Source organism: Cryptomeria japonica, chromosome 2 (assembly GCF_030272615.1).
Source record: "Cryptomeria japonica chromosome 2, Sugi_1.0, whole genome shotgun sequence".
Taxonomy (NCBI): Eukaryota; Viridiplantae; Streptophyta; class Pinopsida; order Cupressales; family Cupressaceae; genus Cryptomeria; species Cryptomeria japonica.
The window spans coordinates 447,439,571-447,466,798 of NC_081406.1; the positions used below are offsets into that span (position 1 = coordinate 447,439,571).

The 27,228-nt window shown below is 36.9% G+C and overlaps 1 protein-coding gene across 1 annotated transcript in view; it reads right to left on the minus strand.

Moving 5' to 3' along the window:
* Positions 1-5,633: 5,633 nt before the first annotated feature.
* The window catches only part of LOC131031607 (DNA topoisomerase 1 alpha-like), a 61,790-nt gene continuing 40,195 nt past the window's right edge, over positions 5,634-27,228 (minus strand). The window contains exons 4-16 of the mRNA XM_057962765.2: positions 9,886-9,966; positions 9,714-9,773; positions 9,466-9,560; positions 9,179-9,335; positions 8,929-9,054; positions 8,017-8,097; positions 7,782-7,886; positions 7,558-7,683; positions 6,841-6,906; positions 6,609-6,698; positions 6,086-6,189; positions 5,818-5,986; positions 5,634-5,702 (exon numbers count right to left, since the gene is read on the minus strand). Of these exons, the coding sequence (XP_057818748.2) occupies positions 5,634-5,702; positions 5,818-5,986; positions 6,086-6,189; positions 6,609-6,698; positions 6,841-6,906; positions 7,558-7,683; positions 7,782-7,886; positions 8,017-8,097; positions 8,929-9,054; positions 9,179-9,335; positions 9,466-9,560; positions 9,714-9,773; positions 9,886-9,966 (1,329 nt within the window). The remainder of the gene's footprint in view (positions 5,703-5,817; positions 5,987-6,085; positions 6,190-6,608; positions 6,699-6,840; positions 6,907-7,557; positions 7,684-7,781; positions 7,887-8,016; positions 8,098-8,928; positions 9,055-9,178; positions 9,336-9,465; positions 9,561-9,713; positions 9,774-9,885; positions 9,967-27,228) is intronic.

Consider the following 27,228-nt stretch of genomic DNA (forward strand, 5'->3'; position numbering starts at 1 on the left):
AGATATAAGCATTTGTATGCTCAAATTTCCTTTCCAGTGCCTGACAATGATATTCAAAGAATTTTTATTTCTAATTTACAAAAAGACATTAGAGAAAAACTCCTATTTTCTGAGTTTACTTCTTTCCAACAGTTGTGCGCAACTCTTCACAATTATCAACTGACTGTGAGTCAAATGGAACAATCACATCCTATGGCTCCGAGTGATAAGGGTGATAGTAGTCAACAACCATTTGGGAAGTTTAAACCGAACAGAGAGTCCATTAAATTCAATGAAAACATCATCAACAACAATGTGAATGCAGCATCAGGTGCGCCTCCTATTTCTAAGTTTTTCAAGAAAGAAAGAAAGTTTACTCCTTTGAATGAATCATTGCATAGTATTATGAATAAGTTATTGGAACAAAATGTGCTTACTCTTCATCCTATAAGGCAAATTGATCCTGCAAAGATTACTTCACCTTATTTTGATAACAAATCTTTTTGTCAATTTCATCGTCAACCTGGGCATGATACTGAAAAATGTTTTGCTTTAAAGGGTAAAATTCAAGATTTGATTGATAATAATACTATCTCTGTTTCTGGAGTGAATGATAAAGGCAATACATCTGTAGCTCCTCCTAACCAAAATCTTCAGATTTTTACTGATCCATTGCCTTCTCATACCTCTAATGCGATTGATACTACTGATTCCTCTGTCTCACCTGATGATCTTGTGTCTATGACTCCGAATGTGATTAACTTTGTGGAGCAGCAGAAAATCCCTAAAGAACTTTCCATCACCTTTGATTCTAGTGAAACTATCAGGGCACCTGATGGTCCTTTATATATAGTTGCAAAAGTCAAGAACACACCTTGCCGTGGAGTGCTTATTGATCCTTCATGCATGGTTAATGTTATTACTGAAGAATTTCTTTTTACTTTGCAATTGAATCAAGTGATCTATGACAAAACAGATGTGGTTGTGAAATTATTTGATGCATTTTCTTCTCCTGCAATTGGTTCTATTACATTACCTATTGAGGTCCATAACAAAACCCTTGATGTGGACTTTGCTATTATTCCATCATCCGAACAATTTCGTGTGAAGCTAGGCTATCCTTGGCTATCTTCCATGAAAGCTATTGCTTCTCCTATTCACAAGTGTCTGAAATTTCCCCATAATGGTGAAGTTGTTACTGTCAATCATAGTCTCTTTAAACTAGCTGAAAGAATTCCTAGTGTTCCTATTGATTATTTTTGGCCTAAACAATTCCAATCTCTTCCTCCGCGAAGTGATCATCTTTTTAAATCTTATCAAAAGTGGAAAAAAGATATGATCCTATCTCTAAGTGAACCTAGAACACCCAAACTTGACATTCCTATCATTCTTGAGAAGGAGGTTCTTCCTTTGAAAGATAAAACCAATGTCTTTCCCCAAGAAGATTCCCAACCCATCCCTATGGATGTGACTATGCTTATATCTAATAAACTTCCTAAAAGTAGACCTATACCTCCTCGTCATGATGGGCTTGGTCTCCTTCCTAAACCAAATATTCCTCCCTTATATGGAGTAGTTCCTCCTCCTTCCTCTTATGGAGAGAAGAGACCTTCCTCTTCTCCTATTATTCAACTTAAGAGACCACAACCTAAACACCCAAGTGATAAGGATGAGAACATTCCTCCTCCTCACTCTCCTCAACTTCCTACTAAGACTAGACGAAATCGTTCTGCACGTGAACATCGACAAAAGCGTCGTCTTAGAGCTCAGGCAGCTGCTTCTCAAACTTTCCAATCCCCAAAAACACCTTCAGCCAGTATTCTTTCATTTCCTCCTCAGCCGACGATTGAGCCAAAATCTCCTAAACATAAGATGTATGATGGTCTTGATCCTGTGCGAGTTAAAGATCCTATTTTCATAAATCTTGATGATGATATAGATGAAAATGTTATTCATGATGAAAATGTTACTCCTGTTCATTCTGATAGTGAATATGAATATGTTGATGTTGATAACCATTTATCTAACGCATTTTCTAAAGCACTTATCTTAGCTCCTAGACAAGAACACCGCGGCTTGGGATATGAACATAGCCCTTGTTTGGATCTTGTGATAGCTCCATCTGCTGTGTTGGATGTTCCTCCTCTAGCGTGTTTCCTACCTTCCCGAAACATTGATCAGCAAGATCGGGGGGTAGATGACGTGCTAGACTAGTTTCATTAGCATAGCAAATTCTCTTCCCCTCTCTTTTGTTACTTCTTCTATGTGTTATTCTCATTCTTCTATTTTGTTGTCCTTGGTGTTGTCTACTTGAGGACGATGCAAAACATTGAGATCTCTTTTGGTCTCTCTCATGTTGACTCAAAAGACACATGTGTTCCCTTCTTCTAGGTGACCTTCCTTGATTGGGGAATGAAGAACAATTATGCATACATACATATGATATACATGAATTATCATACAGCATACTGACCCCAAGGAAAGCGAAGTCACCTTGTGCTTTGTGTTTTGTGTCTATTATCCTTGGGATTATCTCACACTTGGGGGATAAATCCTTGTGATAACGTGCTCCTTTTCCTTTCTCATTTCTTATATGTATCACTACCTTAAAGCAATCACCCCCGGTGAGGCATGTGCGATTGCTTTAACGTAGGGGGGCATACATCCCGTTCATATCTTTTCAAGATACTTGAAAATTTCTTGACAAATTTAGCTTTGCCTTGAAAATTTTTGATATCTTTCTTGCATGACTCATAGTGAGGGAACCTTACTACTAATAGTCATGGTTCTCCCTCGTGATCTTCCCTTTTACTTTGTCAATCGAAGTTGTAAGATCCTTAGTCCACTCGGGGCTTGGTGTATCTTGCCTCCTTGACGTGGTGAAAGTTTTTCAATGTTGTTTCCTTGTACTTTACCAGAAGTATTGGCGTACGCTTATACTCCCGCTAAAGTGGGGGCTAAATGTAGCGTCCTAAAATTGTGACACTTGCAATTTCGACTGCATTTGGGTCTTCACGATGGCAATGCAACACTAAACCTGAATGGAGACCCCGAAACTTGTTCATGACACCAAAAACTGCATTTCTCAGCACCCTGGCCTGATCCTCCTTGCACCCCGCTGTCCCTGGAGGTGGGACCATGGCGCCCAGCGCCCTGGTCCTTCAGGACTAGGGTGCCCAGCACCTTGGTCCCCCAAGACCATGGCGCCTAGCGCCCTGGTCCCTGGCCCTATTTTGGGCCCGGTCTCCTATGGGACTTCGGGCCTTTTTGTTTGCAATTTGGAAAATAACATTTCCTGGTCGGCCTAAGGTTGGGAAAATCAGTCTTTTAACCCTAATTGGCAAGTATATAAACTACTTTTCCTCTCTCATTTCGGAAGGAGGAAAAAGGCGTGGAAACGATATTCAAGCATTCAAGCATTCAAGCATTCAAGCATTCCTTCAAACAATTGATCATTCTAAGTCTCCATTCAAGGCTAAGTGTTGCATTCAAGACAAGGATTCAACCATTGAAGAGGAGATCACATGCTACAACATACAACATACAAAAAACAACAACATCTATACCTTCGCATATAAGGATACAAACATCCTTACAACAAGGTACTAGTACTTGTTTTACATTACAGTCATTTACATTTACAGCATTTCTCATTTCTTGGTTAATTCCAAAATTGGGGTTTGACCTAAGGGCAAACCCCTAATCCCTAACCCCCCAATCGTCTTCATTTTTCTGTGTGTAGGTTGCAGGTACATGGCTGAAATTGAAGATCTGGAATCCTTGTGCAGAGACGAACAGATCCCCCTTCGTTTCGTGGATTTTTCGGAGGACCGTGTGCACGCCGGGCGCCATCATCCCGTCAACTTTCGCTCAAATTTGCAGGACAGTGCCGTCCCAACATTTTACTGCTAATTCCAGGTCCGCAGCTTCATATCATATCCCTATCTCTATTTATAAGTGAATCTTTCTTGCTTCTACATGCATTCCTAGTTCAATCTTTCTATCTACATTCTTTACAAAAGAGGGTATCCTTGCTATCACAACCCTTGAAACTCATATAGAATCCAATCTTGCATTGCGTGGGATTGGATCTTGTGGGTTTCAACCCCTCTTTTGAATGTAAAGTCCCTCCTAAGTGAAAACCATCAACCCTATTGACTCTCCCTTCTCTCTCCTCGGAGTTGGGGAGGGGAGAACAACTAGGGTTCGATTTTTCCGCTTTACAATCCCTCAGCAAGTTTCTAATGTTTTTTCACTATTTTTCCCTTGTAGTGAAAATATATTTGGTTGTTTTGTGTGCATGAACTGATGATGTTTGTATTGCAATGGCTTTAAGATTACACAAAACTTGCACATAACATTCAAATCATTGCAATAATACTAATAACTGGCATTAAAAGGGTGAGATTCATGCAAGAATAGCACTAGGAAATCACTAAGATGGTCAATGAGTTTTTTACCTCATCTCTTTTAATAGCAATTAACATTAGATTTTAGAGATTTGTAACAAACTTAGTGTATTGTATAATGCAGTCTTCCTTCCAAAAAGAAAAACAAATAGGTATCCTCATTTTCTTATTTCCTCTTTCATTCATAGACTAAAAGATTGTAGCTTACAATATTGGGCAGAGCATTCATAGAAAATACTACTACCATACACTGAAGCTTAATACATCCTTTTTCTTATGTCAAACCTCTGCAAGGTTCCATGCCACTATTTAGTTTATTCTCACATGTTCTACAACCTCCACGTTTTGACTTGGAGTCTAATTAACCCCTCCACACAGGAGTAAATACACAATAATAGGGCATCTCTGCAAGGCACAAAGTCCCTCCTAGAAAAAAGCCCTTATCACGCATAGATTATTGCAAATAAACTCCATGCCTTACCATCTATATCCCACAAACTTCTCCAGAATTACAAGCTTGGCAAGTATTGATTTTTCTATTTCAACCAATGAATGCGTGGTAGGTGAAATATTGAATGTAAGATGAACGTTATAGTTCTTTGAAAGTTGTTTTCCTCTGGCATGAGATTGGAATTTTTTTTTTACGGTGTGAGACATTTTTTGTATGTGGGAGGTTTCTCCCAAATAATAGCCTATCAGCTAATAAAGAAATAATACCAAATGCCCACACCCTAAAAAATAGTTATATAGAACAATAGAATTATTAACATAAACAACCAATAAATCTAGTCAAATTTGAGTGAACATTTCCACCTGAGAACTAACTTATTGCCAAACTCCAGACCAAACATTGGTTTCATTCTCACAATAGAAAAGGCCAACCCTCTCAAACCATAAAATAAAAACATGTTTGCTTACTCTTTAACAATGCTGAAAATGCATAGAAAGGCACATGAGCCCAGAATAGAACAGTGGGATCTAAAGCAGTAAATATATAGATCATGTACTTCCATTTGGGAGGAAAATAATCACATGGCTTTCGTAAAAGATGGCGTTGTTGAGTTCCAACACTTCACGTGGGCTAAAGCCATGAAATAAAATCTACAAGACTCGAGAAAAGCATTTTACGCCATCCCCCCAAAAAGAGGGAATAAACTAGATGGGTATAGTTTGCTTAATCTCATTAAAGATGTCTTACAAACTACACCTTTAGGCACTTAACATGACTGCAAATCAAAAGAAACATCAAAATTTGTACTCTTTCTCTACGCCTATTGCCCATTCAAATTTGGCCAACAATGATTTACTAAATATCTGGCAGCAAGAAAAAAGAAGAGGAATTAATACCAATCCACCTAGATGGAAACCAACCAAACATTTGGCAATAGCTTCTAAAGATAAAGAGCAAAAATATGAATAAAACAACTACCTTTTTTATGTGAACGTCATGACGCTTGCACCAGGTAACTGTGATTCTTGGGTCCAAGTAATTTTTCTTAGATGTTTCCAATGCTAGAATCCTAAAATCATCCTTTCTTCTCATTCTTAGCTTCATTTTAACAATTTTAGCCTTGGTTTGTGCAGTTTTTTTTTTAATTCTGCAACATGAGAAGGATCAACATTCTCATACCAAATATTCAAGCATAGACAAAAAGGAATTCATAAGTAAAAACATGATTCCATATAAAGGGCCATACCTGATAAAATTTAAGTTTCTCTTTGGCTTCCCTTCTACATAATTTAGTGGTAGTTTCCCTTTTTTTGCACTGATCAAATCTATTTCAAGCTCCTTTACAAGATCCTATTTTCAATAAACCAAAATGTTAAAGATCTAAACTAAGAATGAACAAACTCTGACAATAAGATCTAAGACTCACTATCTCAAGTCTTTATATGGAAGTAAACCTAACTGATCTTCATAAATCCATACATTTTTAATAAAAGAATGAAAAAATTCAAACTCAATGCAACATCATTGTGATAGTTATAAGCACAACTGTTTGTTTGAAAGGTATTGTTCTAAAACTTGAAGTATACAATGTGTGTTTCTAAAACTTGAAAAATACAATGTGTCAATAAATCCATACATTTTTAATACAAGCACATCTGCTTGTTTAAGAGGTCATGTTTTAAAACTCAAAATCTACAAGGTACATTTCAAAAAATTGAAAAATACGTTGTGCATGCCTTTAATATGATGCAATAAAAACAAAGACATACCACAAATGTTGTCACTTTTTCCAATATCTTGTCCATTTGAGCATTGTGTGACTTTGACTCAGAGCACTGATGGTTACAGAGAATTGCAACCTAAACAAGAACTCGAACATTTAAGAACCATCAGACCTAAGGCTTCTCATAAAACAAAACATATAAGTAGTCAACTATGAATATTCAAAGAAATAGTCAACAACACGAATCTAGAAATTGTGAATTGTGAATGTGCACTTGCTTGTTTGTTTGCTTGTTGGTAGCCAACAATCTTTTCTAGTGCACCACTACTAGTTGTCTCTTGAAGCTGTTTAGGGACAAGAAAACAAAAGACAAAACAATCACGAGAATCATTACATTGTGCTTAGAATTAAATCACTCCACAAGGTGTACATTAAATTGAAGGATATTTTGCAAATGAAGCCCATAAGAAAGAAATCAAAGCAATCCTAAGCCATATGATGAGTATAAATATAGAAAAGATGAACACTGAGAATCAATGCACTTAAAAAGGGAATAGATTCAAGTTTTGTGATTTTGCAAGAATTTGCAAACAATTCTATAAAGGCTTGATGCTATGATCTCAAAAATTTAAATAGCATGTAGTGCAAGAGTGATTCTATTTTGTGAAAATATATAGTCCATATCCATAATATACGAAACAATGCACTTCGTTAGTGCATTTAATCAACAAATGGTGAAGCATTTGTAGACCAAAAAAAACCTTTAGCATATGCCAAACCATTCATCAGGCTATGACATGTGACCTAGTGATTGAAACATGGGGAAGCAGCCATGCAAAATACTGGGGTTCAAACATTAGAGGCCATAGGGCTCTTTTTTGACTCTAGGAGCTTTGGGAATCTTAATGTAATTAAATCTGATATTCATGTACATAATTAAATCTGATCTATGTGTGTATTGGGGAGAACCATCTTTTAAGGAATGCAACACATACCAATTTCTTGAATGTGATGGTGGCATTATATGTTCTGAAGACTTTTGTTGTGAGGTCGGGCATTATTTTCTTGAGATGAGCATTGAGTATATTTGGATCCAGCTCGTCAAACAAAAAATTGCCATCCTGTTTACGTTAAGCATACAAGTACAATTTATAAGAAACATAAAAAAATTGGTTTAGCTCATATAAAAGGCATTGTACAATGCAATTTAGCATTCAACTAAAGCATGAATACCTTTTATAAAATGATCGATAGCAATATAGACCTGTTCATCAACCTCAACCTTATTTAAGTATCGGATAGAATCTTTCCCTAGAAAGTCAAGCTGAAAGAGAAGGCCTCATCCATCAGAAGCTTTAGAAAAGCAAAAACTCATGCATTTCATTTGTTGTTTGTGAGATTGTTCATAACCAATCTTAAAGCATTAGATATAAAAATTACAGTTATCATGTCACCTGTAGGATATTTGGAGGAAGTAATTTCACATTTATCACTTTCAATGTACAACAACCAACTATATCAGCCTCATCATCATCCTATAATTCAAGAAAATAATAGAAATGTTATTCCAAAATAGTTAAATCAATTAGAGAGAACATCTACCTTTCACTTTTTATGAAAAGTTGCATAATGCTAGATTAATAATTAATCTATACGTCTGATTATGTTCATTCACTAAATCTGACAACAAATTGCATACAGGCATACAAGTTTACTTTCTCAATTTGCTGAATTGGTGAATTTTTCTAGTATCTACATGCCAAAACTTTTCCACAAGAAAGAAAGAAAAAGCCTGAAAATAAATCAATGAAGAGTTTTTGCAGTCTTATCTAGGAATTCTTGCATGCAAAAATTTCTTCAATTGACTAATTTTTACTATGTTTACTAATTGAAACTTTGTCCAACAATTAGCCAACTCTTTAAATGAAATACAAAAATCAGATCAAATCAATCAAAATAACAAGTGGAAGAAAGAATAGGGAATAGTCTGAAGCTATGTCACATGGGGCAGTGAAATAAAAAGTGTATTAATAGAAAGAGAGAGACAACCCCAATTGTCATCTATACATCATAAGTCAAATGAATTACTAACCTGGTGTCTACAAATTAGCACACATACATAATTGCTAAAAATTAACATCACTCTAATAAGACACATAATACTTGTTTAGAATAGAATTTAGTTCATATTTGGACCAATTTACAAATAGAGAAAAAAAATTGTAGCTAACTACCCTGTTAAATTCCAATGATGCAGCAACAACATTTCTTAAATGTTAATGAAAGCACACACAACAATATCAATTCAAAAATGTTCATGTATATACAAATCTATTATGCAAAATAAGCATCCTGTATTAGATCACCTTCTGATTGCCAGTCCTTAGAGAAAGCCTATCAATAAGATAAGTGGCAACAACAATTTTTCTTTCAATCATATTTTGTGATTTGAAGTTTTGTGTGTATGAATCTCGAATATTACCTATGTAATCCTGCACAAACACATAAAAAGATTCTTTACATCATAGCATTTATTGGATACAAACCAACAAATGTCAATTTAATTATTTCAAAAACGATGACCAAAATTCAACAAGCATGAGAGAAGAAAATTACCTTGAGCATTCTTGCCTTCTCATACTTCTCCAAGTCACTCTGACCTTTTCGAGAACTACTAGCATCCAAAATTACATACTTGAATTCCTTGAGATTGATTGAATCATACCAAAAAGCCAACCATGTGATAGTTCTATCATGCCTGACCTCCTTCCACCTGTAAGGAGGAAATAGCCCCAAAAACATACTTAGAACCAAGAAAAAAAATTCACATGTTTAGCAGTGAACACCAAAACTAGATATCATTGATAATGACAATTAGCAATAGATAACACATATTGTATAACTTGTGGCCTGGAATTGGACATTCTAGAATGGGGGCATCCTTCCCAATGTTAACAGTAATATCCTCTGGGTTAATATACTTCTTCAATTTACCCATCTAAGAATAGGTACAAAAAACTTTTATTGTTGTGGTACTAACAAAAGATTCAGAAAGAAATGATAACCACCAGCAAAAAAATTCCAGCCCTAAAAATCCAAAAGCTTTTCAACATTTAGCATATCAATTTTTTGAAGTATATAAAAATCAAACCTTTGGATGCTCTCCTTGACCATAGAAAAACCTAGGGGGTTCAACTCTGAAATTGCCAACCTACGACAATGCAAATGAAAAATCTTCTTCACTAGAAAGGTAAATGAAAAGAAATGTAAAAACAAGATTCTATAGTAATTCTACTTATCACTAATAAGAATGAATTGTAGACCTTCTGTTTCACTCCATCCACAATAGCCCACATGTATTTTTCCTCTTCTTTTAGCTTTTCTTCTTTCAATTGCTTCTTTTCCTGTATTAATATATGCTAAATATTCAAAACATAAAAATGTAACAATAAAATGTGTCTGTTTCTGATGGATAAGGTTTATCTAAGCTGCATATAAATTATCCCACATGATACACAATGCTAATAGCAGTTACATCTAAATCCATAAATAATCGTCTAGTAATACCAACAATAAGTAGAGAATAGATTGCAACTAAACAATATATTTACACAAACTTGCAATCCAAACCAATGGATTGGACAAAAAGAATATTAAATATAAAGAGTAATGATAAAGGATGGTTGAAGACAATATATATTGAACATGATGTTCGAACAAATAAAAAATATTGTATAAAATGGAATGTAATGTCCCCACTTTGAACTATAATATGATAATAAATAATAATAATTAAATTAAAATACAAAAGAATAAAAATAAAAATTTAATTAAAATGTAAAAGAATATAATTAAAATTTGATTAGAGTTAATGAAGGGTCAAAAGGCATGAAGTGATAAGTTGTGACTCCCCCAAATATGAGGTATAAAAGGGAGAAGAGAACTCATTTGAAGAGGGGATAATTGGGGAATCAAAAGTGCAGATCTGATTTAAATAAGAGGAGTAGATATGATTGTGAAAGGTTGTGTCCCTTTCAAAGGGCAGAAATAATGAAGAGTTGCACTCATTCAAAGAGTGTTAAGGGTGTGTCTCTTGCCAAAGGGCATACATGATGAAGAGGTATGAACTCTCCCTAACATGGAGAGATATAAAGGAAAAAAATCAAAAGCACCGAAGGACAACACCATCGATCTAGATAGGAGGAAATAATTTGCATAGGCCAGCAAGTTCGGGTTTTAGACAAAGCAATACTCTAGCGACTCTTGTCATGGCAACATCATTTTGATTACTTACTAGAATCGTATCTATATGCTTTTATGATCCACAATCATAGAATTGCAGTCATAAAGGAACAATATTAAATAGCTTCATAAATCATAAGACAATTGGCACAAATAGCAGAAGTAGGGTAATATGATGAAAATTGATTTACAATTAATGGTAACTTACACAATCAAATTTACACAATCAAATTAATACTATCTCAGCAATTAATAATAATTTCACACAATGAATACAAGTTGTGTATAGTAATATGAGAGGCTATGTAATGAATCATGGATTCTCAAATCATTAATAACATACTGATAAAAATATACAGTATTTAAATCAGAATTACAATGCTCACTTGTGAAAAAGGGAATGAAGGTGTGATGGAGAGATGTTAGGAGAGACTTGTAAGTTGGCTATCCTAGAAAGACTCTAGAGGCATCTAGGACCTTGAGGATTCTAGCAATCTGGTTATAGCCTCATCCCTAACCCACAAGGTAATCTAGCCATGAAGAAGGTTGATATACGAGGAGAATCGTAGAGTCACCAAGTGGAGCAAGAAAGTTGAAAGAAATAACCTCTCTCGGGCTTGGGTAGAGAGACTCTACAGCAGGCCTCATAGTATCCTCCTTCCCTACTTCATGTTTACATAAATTAGAATTCATGTCATGATGTTAAAACTTCATGCTTATTCATCAAAGGAATGTATCTATTTGTATATGGTTTTATTATCATGTGTGGGAATCTATATTTAATCTTCTGTTTCTAAGTTGACAAGGTATAATCTCTAACCCTAACTTTATAATTTTCTGATTCATAGGACAAAATTTAGAAAGGGACATTACAAGTGGTATCAGAAGTTTGATCCTACCATCCTATAGGTTAAAGATAAATCAGTGAATCATTCTAGTCAATGAGAAGGAATCTAACAATACATTTATGCTCCGTATTTACATATATTCATGTGTATGTTTTTTTTTTATGTGTATGCTCTGTGTTTGTGTAAATCTATATGTATGCTTTGAGTATGGTTCATACCTGATGTGTTCACAACATATCTACTCCGTGTATGCCTATGATTACTTGTGCTTAAAAATTCTAAAAATGGTCAGTATAAGACCCCTTGATGCTTACAAAAATGTATGATTATAGAAGTCATGCAAGGAAAATCAAGTCACAACTAGCAAAGAATTATTTCATCAAATGGTTAAGTTGCTTCTTCCATGTAAAGTTTTGGTAATGATATATTATAAGAAAATGGTGATCGACATCATAGAAGTGCACTCAACGATTCTGAAAGATATGCTTAAATACACAAATAGAATTCATGTATAGTCAACTACAAACTTGGTTGCCAAAGCAAACACATAGCAACATAAATTAAATGATTAAAGACAGTCTTTGAGCAAACGAGGAACTCAAGAAATACACAACTGAGAAAGTTCGATTGTCATGCAACCTTTCCAAATCAAAAAGAAAATATTATGGGTTTGTTCATTCCCCTTCTCGTGAGGAAGCCTTGACATGCATTGAAGGTGTAAATAATGATGATTGTTGGAATGAGATCTGATCATACTAAATCGATTGAAGGCAGCATTGTTAATTAAAAATTTGCTTGTTAAATAAGATAAATATACATTGATTCACATTAAGGTGGTCCTCAAAGCATAAAAATTTGTTTATTAGTTATTCACTATAAATAATAGAAAAGCGACTTATAAAATGACAACACTTTGTTCAAAGCAAGCATCGGTTAAGACAAAGACAAAAGGTGGCGATTTGTTTAAGGAGTTATTACAAAAATGGCAATGATTAACATCAAGTATAGAAATTAATAAGTAAAGAAGACAATTGTTCACAAAGGGCTGCGATCAATGAGTAGAAAGATGTCTCTCTTAAAAAGAATGCATCCATTATGAAAAGGTTTTGCCCTTTAGTTTTATATGAAAGATTTAAAAGGGATATATATATATATATATATATATATATATATTTGAAGGGTGTAAGAAGTATTGTATGGTGTTTTTGAATTGTTGTCATATCTAGAAGTTGTCATTGATGGCAAATAAGAGACTTGATTGCACACAAGATATCAAGATCCAAATGTTGATGATATAGCATCAGTCGGTCTCCTTCAAGCCAACTAAGAAAATCCAAATGTGTGAATGGCCTATCAGCCTTACACATTATGTGTTACACTTATCTATTTAATTATGCCTTATACCTTATTCGATATACATGATTAATAAGCTTGCTAATAATATTTGATATGTGTATAAACCGATTGGTCATTTGTTTTTGATTAAGGAAAATCAGGTTTTAAGGGACCCAAAACCTACGTACATAACAAGAAGATAAGCATGAAATAAACTAGAGAGAATAGGACATAGAAAGAAAAGCTGCAAAAGACCAGCAGAGAAAACAACAACTAAGGAAAAGGACAACAAAAAGCCAGCGAGAGACTGGCAACCAAAGACCAGATTACGTATCAAATAAAAAACTTTATAGACTCTTCCACATCCTTAACCAGCATCATCATATCCTTAGCAACTTCTCTTAGGTCTTTGTTATCCTTCTTCTGATGGGTGTCTTTAGTCTTCATCTCCAGATCATTGGTAGTCTGCCTTGTTCTTCATCTGGTGGATTGAGGAGCAAAACTGGTGGCCGACACATCGTCAATGATGACCATCTCTTTGTTCTACTTGTTCTTCTCAAGACAATCAACTAGGGCATTCATATTTTGAGACGACACCTTCAAAACCTCCAGGCTATGCTCCATAAACTTCTTTGGGGCCTTCTCAGTTTTAGTAATCCAGTTGATAATAATTTCATTATCAACCTCTCCCTTATCTTTGATGGTTCTGATCACATCTTCAAGATGCTTCAAATATCCCTTAATCATTTCTTTTTCTGGCCAATCCTACATTTCTTTTTCGTCATCTGCCTCACTGGTGTCCACCTCTACATCCTCTTTACCTATATTGGTATCCTCAATCAAATTCTGAATCTTACAATCCAAATCTCTCTGTTTATTCTGAATACTGGAGATATTTTCAATCACCCATTTTTGGCAGCATTCAAAATGGAATCCGTCGTTTCCATACCCTGAGCAGAGCTCATAGACCTAGGGTTAACTTCCCCCATAGTGTGTTGAGCTTCATTTCTGCTATCCAAGACAAGAGGGTTTGATTCAGGCTCTTCAGAATACTCTTTACTCTGCACCTTCTCCTCATCTCCCGCAACCTCTTTCTTCTCACTCTCCACCTCATCATCAACTACCTTCCCCTATTCCTCCTCTAAACCAGCATTCACATCCGTGTCATATTTAGTTCCATCACCAACCCTTCCTTTCTTATGAAGTGGAATGTTAGGCGAATCTTCGTCAGACTCAGAACCATCATGACCTTCTTAAATGTGGGCATTTGCCACCAAAGGATCTTCCCTATGAACCCTAGCTTTACTCTTCAAATGCTCATAAATAAGCAATATGAGACCTTGGTGAGCTATAGGATAGGATTTGGGTTTTTTGGCATGGTCGGCCAAGTTATCATTCAGGGAAGAAGCTAAATAGAAAGGCAGAGAGATCTTAACACCATGGCAGAAATGGTTTAGGATAACAAAATGATAATTATAAACCTTTGAAAACCTTCCATCAACTGTTAAGTATTCCATTAAAACCCTTAACATCTTTTGCTAGAAGGATTTTACCTGATGAGGGAGATAATAAGATACATTATCCTTCTTGGCGAGCTGAACCCTCTCTTCATCACTTTTAGGGAAGTTCTTGATATTTGTTAATATTTGTTAAGTAGTTGACTTATATTGAAAGTCACCACCCTTCATTGGGTCATGATTCTTTGTAGGGTGTAGACCCTTGGGGAAGGGTCACCCTTGATGGATATAAAGGAGAATATATTTCTCCTCCTTGGTATCAGATAATACAATAAGCAGATCGATATTCTACAGTAAACAATCAATGAACACATACAAAAAGTTTGATAGCTACAACAATTCGATATCATAGTCATTTGATATCCATTCATTGCAGTCAACATTCATTTGTGGCAGAGTAAATTTCTAGTGGCAGTCCGTATTCATTCATGGTAGATCATATTCATTATGTGACAAAGTGAAGTCATCTTTAGGTAGATTGAATATCCACATCAGATCGAGTTATTACATCAATGTAGTTCAGATTTCATGTATTGTTGTATATGGTGATTTATTGATATCATCCATTGATATCAGATTGTGATCAAAGTACAAATAAAATTTTAAAATTACTTGCTTATTCAAATATAATTGAAATTTAACATGATATCAGAGCGAGCTTCAGAAAAGATCAGATCAGATTCATAGAAGCAGGGTTATCCTCCATTATTTCCTTCAAGTTTGATTACATCTATCAACATTAAGATGGTGAACGGACTTAAAGTTGAAGATAGACTTGCGGGTGCATCAAACTTCATCTCTTGGAAATTTAGAGTTATGCTTTCCCTGGAGGAAAATGAATTAGATGAATTCGTGAAGAAAGCGGTATTGGAACCAACCAAAGAGGATGAGAAACTTCAATGGAAGAGAAAGAACACCAAAGCAAAGAAAATGTTGGTTGACTCTGTAAAAGATCACATTGTGCCAATTATCTCCAAGTTGAAAACATCATATGACATGTTCAAGACATTAGAGGAGATGTATAAGATCAACAACATGAGTCGATCCCTTGCATTGAAGCAACAACTTCACTATATCAAGATGACGAAAGGAGAATCCATCATCTCATACTTCGTGAGGGTTAACTGAATTGAGAGATCAACTCTCTACCATTGGACACACTATAGATAACAAAGAATTAACCATGTTGGCACTTAATGGTCTCCCTTCATCATGGGAGTCATTTATACAAGGGAAAAGTGCAAGATAAAAACTCCCTAAGTTTGATCGCAAAAGAGAGATTGCATTCAAGAAGAGTCAAGATTGGCTACGAGAGGCATTGGCCAAAGCTCTACAAATGAAGATATTCCTATTCTTGTCTCTCACTCCTTAAAGAAGAAGGGTAAGAAAGGACATTTCAAAAGGAAGAAAGATAAGGAATCCAATGGTGCTCCTACATTCAAAAGAAGGAAGAATATTTCAAAAGTTCAATGCTTTAGATGTGACAAATATGGTCACAACGCAAAAGAATGTCCAACTAGGCCTATGCCTCAAGCTTCCATTGCGGGTGTTGGTGAGACTCTTCCACAAAAGGATTCAGATGGATTCATATTCTATTCAGTCCTTTCAAGTAATGTGCCTACCAACTACAATACTTGGTTAATTGACAGTGGTGCATCTCACCACATTATCGGATTTAGAGGACATCTAAATGATTTGGTGGATAGAAATTCAAATGAAAAAGTGATCATTGGAGATGATACTAGTTACTCCATGAAAGGAGTTGGGACCTCCTCTCTTCTCTTAAATTTAGGCATTTCCTTGCAATTGAATGATGTACTATTCTTTCTGGGGATTAAGTGAAATCTTGTCTCCATATCAGCCTTGGAAGACAAAGGATATTGATTTGCATTCATAGATGGCAAAGTCCTTGCATGGCCAAAGAAATCAAACATCAAGATGACTCAAGTCATTGGAGTTTGTCATGGATATCTTTATAGACTTTGCACTCATCCTCCTCAAGCCTTGCTTCATGACTCATCAAGTAGTTGTGAGATTTGGCATAGAAGATTGGGTCTCCTTCACTTTCATGCACTACCTATAATGGAGAAGATGGTTATAGGCCTTCCAAAACTCAACCAAGAGCATGAAGGCACTTGCAAAAGGTTGCGCATTGGGTAAAAATACTAAAAGCACATTTCATAGTAGTGAAAGTATATCCAAATATATTTTGGAACTCATTCATTCAGATTTATGTGGTCATGCATCTGTTGCATCCTTGAGTGGATTCTTGTATTATGTTATTTTTATTGATGACTACTCGAGAAAGACTTGGATCTATTTCTTGAAGAGTAAAGAATCTGAAGAGGTACTTATGAGATTTAAGGAATTCAAAGCTCAAGTAGAAAACATATGCGGGAAGAGGATCAAAGTCTTGAGATCTGATAATGGAGGAGAGTACACCTCTGGTAACTTTTGTAATTTTTGCATTGAAGCTGGTGTTGTGACCTAATCACACATCACCTCATCCTAGATAGGGACCCCCTAACTTTTAGGCCCTTTTGGTCATTTAGTCTTGGTTTTTTGTGGGTTTCGATGGCAGTCTCATCAGTCTCTCCGCTTTGCAGGTGTTCGAGGGTCATTTTGATTTAATCTGCTTTTCATTTGAATGAGTTTGGTGAAGTCTAGGGCCTGTTTTGTCTTTTTTTTAGCGCTTCTGCCTTTTGTCCTAGATTTTAGGGGTTTTTGTTAGGGTTTTGGAAAAACTAAACATATGACTGGAATCAAAACCCTTCAAGGAACCTCCCAGTAAAATTTGAGCCAAAACGGAGCAACTTTCTATTTTTTAGAAAGTTCCTATTTTTTAGGGATTTTATTGAGTCCCAGAATTTCATCATTTTGCCAAAAATCAAACTTACTGTTTTTAGTAATTTCTATTTTTAGAAAGTTTCTATTTATAATAAGTCATTCCTGTTTCCTATCTAGGGATCTAACGCTGACACTTTAAAAGTTTCTATTTTTGGAAGGTTTGTTCTAACAGGAGCATTCGAGCAAGGTGACAAAGGTCAAGCATTTGCGACTACTTCTAATTCTGGAAAGTTAAAAAGAAGACAGTGAGAGCCAGAAAATATTTGAGTGCTGGAAGCCCATTCCTGAAATGGAAAGCTTAGGAAATTTGTCTCTGTTTGGAAAATCATCCCAAATCCTTATATGGTGGTCTGATTCGGAAGAAACTTAAAAAACTTCATCCAAGTTCAGAAGAGGCATGAAATGTTGAAATTCCTCCCCTAAAACAAAATTTTGCTCCAGGCCAAGGACAAGCGCCAAAATGAAGAGGTCATGGAGGATTCCACATTCAGTGAAATTCCCCCACAAGTAGAAATTTCGCCCTAGAAGGCACCAAGGCCCCAAAACCACCCTACCATGGAAATCATGAAAAATGTTGAAATCCTTGCCTTGTGAGATTGCGCCCTAGGAGAAGGGAGGGAGACTTGTATGAAATTGTTGTGATAAGTTTTGAGATAATAATAGTGAAAAATTGTTCTCTGATGGTGTCCACTTAAGTTATTTTTTCAAAACTTGCATGGTTTCACCTTCCTCACTTAGAGTAGAATTTTATTTTCTCAGTTGTTAGATAAAGTGCTTTGATTTCAATGGATAATGAAATGGTGTATGATGAATTTCCATGGTTCATAGTTTTTGCATCTTGCTGATTGTAAGTTGCAGTGTAAAGTTAGCTTGGACCCCCAAATTTATGCTAAATTTGATTGTGAATAGTCATTTGGATTGCGTCGTGTTGAGTATTCAAATGCACTTTCTCAATGTGAAAATCCTTCAACATCATCAGAAGATTGTACCAGTTCTTGCGGAGTTGTAGTTGATCTTGGCAAAGGATAGCTTGGTTTATTTGGAATTTGTCCACCAAAGCATTAACTATTTATATCACTGCCCTTAGGAGTAGATTTAGATCCTTCTAAACCATTTCCCCTTTAAATTCTTGTTCATTCCAGTTGAGTTTGTTCAAATCAAAAGCATCACCAAATTGCTATATCTTATGATGAAGTTCCACACCACAACAAAGAAGTGAAAGAATGATGCAAACGTAAGGCCCCTTGGGTAAACAACAAACCCATCAATCAACCCAGTCATGTCCACACACTGGAGGAACCTTAGAGTTAGTCGTTTGAACTTTTTGTGCAATCTTAGCATATGGACTAATTTTGATCAAGAGAAAGTAAGGTGACCATTGGTAACTTTATTTTGTGTTCGACATTGTCATAACATATACGTCAATAGAATTGGCACTAGAAGGAGGGAACAATTTCATTAAAGGAGAAACTTTATTACTCAAGGAAGAAGCTATGACTCAAGATGGTGTTGCCTGGCACTAGAAGTTCACCTCCTTTTTTGCAGCCTGGTTTGGGATTCTGTGATCATCAGGAAGATATCATTGCTGACATAGCTGATTTTGCTCAAAGAATAAGCACAAGCGAAAAACAATACAACAAAATTTGGCTGGTGTTATGAGAAGAACGAGAGAAGGCCATTGAGATTGCTGTTGAAATTGAAAGAGATTTGCTCAAACCAAGGTTTCCATGTGCTCCACGCCTTCGGTGAACCAAGAAGCTAGAGCGTATTAATACATTCTCACCAGAAAGACATCAAAGGATTCTGCGATCTACTCTAGGAGCAAAGGAATTCCAAGAGCTTATATTCAAGCTAGAACATGGGAAGAAGGAAACCGCCTCAACAAGTCAAGGTTCACCAAGTGTCGAAGATCTTACTCATTTGTTTCAGACTCCACCACCGCAACGGCCGATACCAAGAGTAGCTGGTGCAAGTATTCAGCAAGGACCCATTCAAGCACCAACACCACCAGCAGTTCAGCAACAATTGGCACCTATAATGGCACACCAGCAACAACAACAACAACAATAGCAAGAAGCCCTGGGAGTAGCTTGGCATCCCATAAATGCTTTAGTGCTCGCATCTTTTATCGCGTATCATGACATGCCAAATAATCCAGAGCATTTTTTCACCAAAATAGAGATATCCAGCATGAGAATGTCGCCTGTCGGCTATTTCCATATTAATTGGGTGAAGAGGCGTTCTATTGGTACATTTATCTACCTGTGGACTCCATTGGAACTTGGCAATAGATGAAAGACGCATTCTTGGCAAAATTCAAGTTGCTTGTTTCCCTAATAGAAGTGTATCACCAATTCATTGAAGTAAGAAGAAAACAACGGGAGCTGATTGGCGCATTTAACAATAGATTCTTGAGAGCTTATTCCAGGCTATGCTCGCCATACAATGTGAATGATGAAGCAGCTATAAATATATACTATGCAGCCTTGGAGTATTTCACCTCTATGTTGTCCAACAAACCAACCCAAATGATTTGAAGACGGCCTATGATGAAGCTTTCAAGATTAGCCTACAATCACCTGTGACTGCTATAAGAACAATGCCTTATAATCCACAAGTTGGCATAACAAATTATCTCCCTACTATGAATCCAGCTCCTACTCCGGTGAATCAATTAGTGCCTCATCCAGGGGCCCCAATGTCACAAGCTCTGCCATAGCAACCAATCTATCTACAAAACACAACCACTCCATCCTGAACTCAAGAAGAAAGGGATGAGATGGAGCTAATAGAACAAGTGAAAAGGTTGTCTACTGAGGTGACTTACCTTAGAAATCAGAATGACTAGATGCAAAGCATGCAAAGAAAATATCAATTATACCAAGCAGGCAATAGAGGGTATCAGAATAACCCTCCAAATCGACATGAAAACTATCAAGGACATGGCACCAGGCATCAAAATAAAAATCATAGTTTTCAAAATAACAATAATAACCAAGGGGTCCATAAGAAAGCATGGAACACAACACCAAATAATGGGGGTGTGCCTTCACCACTAGACAATCCACCACCCTTTGACAACAGGCCAACAAATAGAGTATTCCTTGCAGAGGCTACCCTGTCAACTTGGTGCAGGCTTCACAATACAAGTCAACATTCTGAGCTACAATGTCATGAATTTTGAGTAGCTATTGATATTTTCAAGCAGGAAATGAAGAATTCTGAGGGTCTTGAAAATCCTCCTCTGATGGGATATGAGATAGCTCTGACACAAAGATATGACAAGGCCTTGATTCTGGAGGATTTTAAATTCCCGCCTGAATTTGAGGATTATATGCCGCCATGAGGATCTTACAAAATCCCACCCGGATCAGTGGATGGCATTGTGGAGGCAACAATATATCAAGAATCATCAAAAGTTTCACCCGACAAACCTTTGGTCAAAGATGGATACATTTTCCCTCCGCTGAATAATAGTGTTCTAGTGGAAGCGATTGGCGAGGTCCAAGAATTTCAAAAATCAAATGGAAATGCCGCTCCAAGGGCGTATCAGAGAAATTATCAGAACCATAAGCCACTAACATCATCTATCCCTCTGAATGATTTATCAACTCCTCCAAATCCCAACGCCAGTAATGTTCCTAGTCCTTTGAGGGATTCACCAGAGTACAGGCAAGCAACTACTCCTCAAAGTGAATGATTCCAACCATCCACACAACTTGAAGAAAGGAGACAACAAGATAATCCTCCCAGGGAGGAGTTGAAATGATTGAGCTCTTATGTTCTAGAAGAATTCAAGAAAATCAAGATAACCTTGCCTCTGTTTGAACTAACAAAAATTCCTGAAGTAAGAGATTCTCTGTTGGGAAGCCTAAGTAATGCTCCTGTATCAAGAAATGCCTCGCAAGCCATGGCAAATGTTCAAAGGAATGCTCCGAACAATCTAAACCTGGCATCAAACACAAACGTTGTTCAAGATGTGCCACAAGTCTTTTCCGATGCATTTGATGCTCCACAGCAGCCCCCAAGCTTTATCAGAATGGTGCAGAATTATCCCTATGCTCCACAACAACAGAATCTTGCAACAATTCAACAGGCTCTACAAAGTACCCCTGTAGTAAAGAAAGAAGAAACAATTCAAGAGGTTAGTGAACCTATGAAGCCAACTTTTACTAAAACCATTCAAGCACTGGCTACGGGTCAAGGTTTACACCAAGAAATGATGAGTCAGGATTTTAACAATAATGGTGAGAAGAGGAGGCCCACAATTTGTTATTCAGGAAGGGACGGACTCGCTCCTTTCTTTGTCTCTGTCAAGATTTTTGGCAAGCTCTTACACAATTGCTTGATAGACTCTAGTGCTTCAAGAAACATAATGCCATTGGTGGTGTGTCAGAAACTAGGATTAATGCCTCTACATACAAACAAGGTCACCCAACTTGACAAGAATGAAGTACCCATTGTCAAAGAACTCAATAACATTCACATGTAATTGGTTGCCAACCCAAGGGTATAGAGTTGTATTGATATTTTGGTTGTGGATATTACAGATGATTATGGCATGTTTATAAGTAGATATTGGTCAAGGAAGTTGAATGGATATATCTCTACTAACTTTTCCCACATGTGGCTTCCATGGAAAGGTGTTCCCAATCATATCAAAATTGATAGCACACCCAAATTGCACCTGAAAATCACTGAATATGGAGAAGACAATGAGATCCTATTTCTAGAGATTGATTTGGGTACCTATAGGCCCAAGGTTGAGGAAGTTTCGATGTTGCATGGCTCAACAAAGATTGAGCAGAGGGAAGAGATGCCTAACTCCATAGAGATTCTTATTGAAGATGATCCTAAAGAACACCTAAGTGGAGGCAAGGATATGTTTGATAGCTTTAGAGATTTCATCCTAAGGAGTGTAGAGAAAGAGACTCAGTTAGGTAGAGGCATTGGCACTCGTGATCTGTTGCTACCCAATTGGTGCAAAATTCATAATGCTTTTCACTCAGAGCTTACCTGTGAAATGTGCAAACTTTCTATTGAGCAAGTAATGAAGGTGGTCCTGCAAAACCCACCAATGGAAAGTATTGCAAAAACCAATAATGTTGGATCCTGTCCCTAGGTAGTTCTTGGACTCGAGGATGAAAAAAAAACAAATTCTCAAGAAGAAGAAAAGAAGAAAGAGGTCATTTAGTCACCCCAAGTTCAAAATGCTGATCAAATATGGACCTTAAGGTTCGATGGATCCAAATCCAAGAATGGGAGTAGCACTGGAATTGAACTGATTATCCCAACTGGAGAGGTTTATCTGGCTACATATAGACTACAATTTCCCTACCCTAACAATGTGGCCGAATATGAATCATTGATCCATGGATTGCTCCTTGCAATCAAGAAGGGTGCAAAGACCTTGCATGTGCTAGGAGACTCACAAATTGTGGTGCGGTAAATAAGGAAATTATATGCTTGTAATGACAAAAGGTTGTGCTACTACCGTAATAGAGTATGGGACTTGATTGAGAGTTTTGATGCATTCAACATCAAGATGATACACAGAGGTGATAATGAGGCCCTGAATGCATTAGCTCAAGCAACCAGTTCCTTGGAGCCCCTCGCCATGGAAGGCTTGAAGAAATTTACAGTTGAATTAACTTCAGTTCCCTTCGTGCCAGACAATGTTACAAATTTCCAAGTGTTCAAAGATGATAAACACATTTTAGACTTTCTTGCAAACTCAGATGTGTTTACGAAACAAATAATTGATGAAGAGTAACTTGAAGAAAGAGAGTTTGATGCTGACGGGATAATGAACTTGAAAACAAATACTATCCCTCGTGGAATGATTGGGTTGGAAAGACTCTTTGATCCTGATAGGTTGATCAAGAATCAAACTACGGAAGGTAGTGAGTATGAAGCTGTGAACCCGAGAAAAGATGGACAAACAAAGAACATGTTCAATGGGAAAGTTTGTACCCGATAAGAAAAGGAAGGAATTTTGAAAAACCTGAAAGAATTTTCTGATGTTATCACATGGGGATACGAGGATTTGAAAACCTTGGATACTTCTCTTTTCACCCACACAATTCCACTGAAGCTAGGAAGAAAGCCTTTCCGACAGAGACAGAGGCATATGAATCCATTGCTAGAACCACTCAGTTATCAAGAAGTTAAGAAACTACTCTCAGCACGGATAATATTTCCAGTCAGGCACTCAACATGGGTTGCCAATTTGTTTCCGATAAGGAAGAAAAACAAAGAAATAAGGTTATGCATAGACTTCCAGAATTTGAATTGGGCTTCTGAGAAGGATAATACTCTCTTCCATCTTTGGACGAGGTGTTGCAAATTGTTAATGGCTCTCTAATGATGTCCTTCCTGGACGGATACTCTGGATATAACCAAGTTTTGGTGGAGGAAGAAGACAGTTTGAAGATAACTTTTACAACCAAGTGGGGTACCTTCTCCTACAAGAGAATGTCATTCGGCTTGATCAATGCAGGAGCCACCTTCCAAAGGGCAATGGACATTGCATTTCGTGATTTAGTGGGAAAATGCATAATAATTTATATGGATGATCTCACAGTGTTTTCCAAAAGAAGGGAAGATCATGTTGATGATCTGAGGAAAATATTCCAATGATGTAGAAGGTACGAGATATCTTTGAATCCCAAGAAATGCATGTTTGGTATAATTGAGAGGAAGCTTCTAGGACACGTTATTTCATAGAAAGGAATTTCTATTGATCCAAAGCGCATCAAGGTTATTTCAAGGATTGGCCTGCCTGCCAGTCAGAGAGAATTGAAATCAATTTTTGGTAAGATTAACTTCGTCAAGAAGTTTATTACTAGATTCAATGAGATCATGAAGCCACTAAATGACATGTTGAGGAAAGGAGGAAAGATAGAATGGACAGCTCCAACAAAGCAAGCATTTGAAGAAATAAAGCAAGCAATTATTAATGCTCCAATCCTTGTCATCCCTGATTATACCAAGTCTTTCTATTTGTATTCCTTTGCTTCAGAGCATACTTGCACAACAGTTCTCACTCAGAGAATTGAAGAGAAAGATGAACATCCAATTACTTTCATGAGTGCTTTGTTAAAGGATGTAGAGCTAAGGTACCCAAACATGGAGAAACAAGCCTATGCATTGGTCAAGGGTGTTAATAAATTCAAGCATTATTTATTAAGAAGCAAGGTGTTTGCCATTGTTCCTGACGTGGCAATGAAGACTTTATTCATGCAAAATGAATTGGGTGAAAGAAGAGGCAAGTGGGTCACCACGATCCAAGAATATGACATTGAAATACAGCCAATGAAGATAGTCCAAGTTCAAGCATTAGCAAAGACAATTGCCACAACAGGACCTAGACTAGTGCAACAGACATATGTTCTTGAGGAGGTATCTCCTGGAGAATGGTACGATGAAGTTGTTTACTATTTACTGAACCATAGATTCCCTTCGCATTTGAATCCTGTCTAGAAGAGGGTGTTAAGGATGAAGAGCCAGAGATACATGTTACAAGGAGTTGTGTTGTGCTATACAAGAAAAATCATGAGGGGATATACTTAAGATGTGTAGGAAAAGAAGAAGCTAAACAAATTATGGAGTATTTTCATGGTAGATTTGAGACCAATCACGGAGGTGGTTTGGCTACAACACATCAGATTGCCAGAGCAGGATATTATTGGCCCACATTGTTTAAAGATGCATACGAACATGTGAAAGCATGTCACATGTGTCAGGTGACCGTTGTTCGAGAAAAGAACCCTGCTATGCCACTTTAGCCGGTTGTTGAAGTGAGGCCATTTGCTCAATGGGGATTGGATTTTATTGGAGCAATGAATCACCCTTCTTCAGCTTAGCATAAATACATCCTTATTACATAAATACATCCTTATTGCTATAGACTATTGCACAAGGTGGTCTGAAGCCCAAGCCCAAAAACTATGCACCAGTGATATAGTAATCAAATTTCTTGAGGAGATCATTATTACAAGATTTGGATGTCTGCACGCCTTGGTGTGCGAAAATGGCCCTGCATTCTCATCATTGAAGTTTTCTAATTGGGCCTTCGAGTATGGAATCATATTGAAATTCTCTTCTAATTACTATCCCCAGGGAAATGGGTTGGCATAGTCAACAAATAAGAATTTGTTGAGTGCTATCAAGAAGTTGTTGGATGAGAATCCCAAGGATTGGCATACACAGCTACATTTTTCTCTTTGGGCAGATAGGACACGAATGAAGAACTCTTTGGGAACATCTCCCTATCATCTAGTCTACAGACAGTATCCAATGTTCCCCATCCAGCTGAGAATCCCAACTCCATAGTTCCTGCAAGAATATTTGGATGGTGAAGATGCGGTCTAGACACGTCTTTCACAACTGCTACACCTTGAAGAGAAAAGGGATCAAGCATTGGATAACTTTCGAAAGCATCAAGGAGTGGTCAAACGGTGGTTCGACAAATAGGCCAAAGTCAAGTGTTTCAGGATTTCTGACTTAGTTTTTTATTGGGATAAGCCCCACGAAAGAAGAGGTGATCATGACAAGTTCGATAAGTTATGGATGGGTCCTTATCAAATTTCCAAAATCCTAAGAGATAATGCATTTTAGATTAAAGGCATTGATGGGGGAGGATGTTCCATTGCCCGTCAATGTGCAATTCCTTAAGCATTATTTCCAATCATAGGTCTCCCTTTGAGGCCTACTTTGTACTATATTAGATTAAGTTTTGTTTCCCCCCTGTGGGTTTTGGGTTTCTTCATTTTGGTTTGTTGTGATTCATTTGCTTTGTGTTTTGCTTTGGTTTTCGTTTGCAACTTTCGGTGCTGGTTTCCCTCGAGCTTGTCCGCTCGTGTGGTTTTTCTTAGGTCTAGGGTTTTTAGGTGGCCTTAAAGTGTTCAGAGTCTCTGTTTGTTGGTGGGGTGGTGATGTTGTTTTGCCTATCTTTTCCATGATACTCTGACCTTTTCTCTGAGCCATTCAGATCTTTTAGGAGAAGTTATGGTTGGTGAAAACTATACATCTTGCTTCAACACCACTTGAATCTCCAAACCCATAGTAGGATTCATTGCTTACGAGCCAAAGGAATTGACAAAAATAAAATGAAATATCAAAAGAAAAAAGAAAAGAAAGATAAAAAAATGAAAGAATTATCAAAGTATTAGCTTTGGGAATAAGCAAATAACTCCACCAGGGCTATGGAATCCAAGTCGTTTTTATTTTTAGTAAGTCGTTCCTGTGTCCTATTTAGGAATCCAACGCTACGACTTTAAAGGTTTCTATTTTTGGAAGGTTTGTTATGATAGGACCATTGGAGCAAGGTGACAAAGGTCAAGCATTTGTGACTACTTCTAATTCTGGAAAGTCAGAAAGTAGACAAAGAGAGCCAGAAAATAGTTGAGTGCTGGAAGCCCATTCTTGAAATGGAAAGCTTGGGAAATTTGTCTAAGTCTGGAAAATCATCCCAAATCCTTATAAATTGGCCTGATTTGGAAGAAACTTAAAAAACTCCATCCAAGTTTAGAAGAGGCATGAAATGTTGAAATTCCTCCTCTAAGGAAAAATTCCTCCCCAGGCCAAGGACAGGCGCAAAAATGAAGAGGTCATGGAGGATTCCACATTCAATGAAATTCCCCCACAAGCAAGAATTCTGCCCTAGAAGGTACCAAGGCACCAAAACCACCCTGCCATGGAATTCATGAAAAATGTTAAAATCTTACCTTAGGTGAGATTGTGCCCTAGGAGAAGGGAGAGAGACTTGTATGAAATTGTTGCGATAAGTTTTGAGATGATAACAGTGAAACATTATCTCTGATGGTGTCCACTAAGTTATTTTTTTAGTTGTTAGATAAAGTGCTTTAATTTCAAT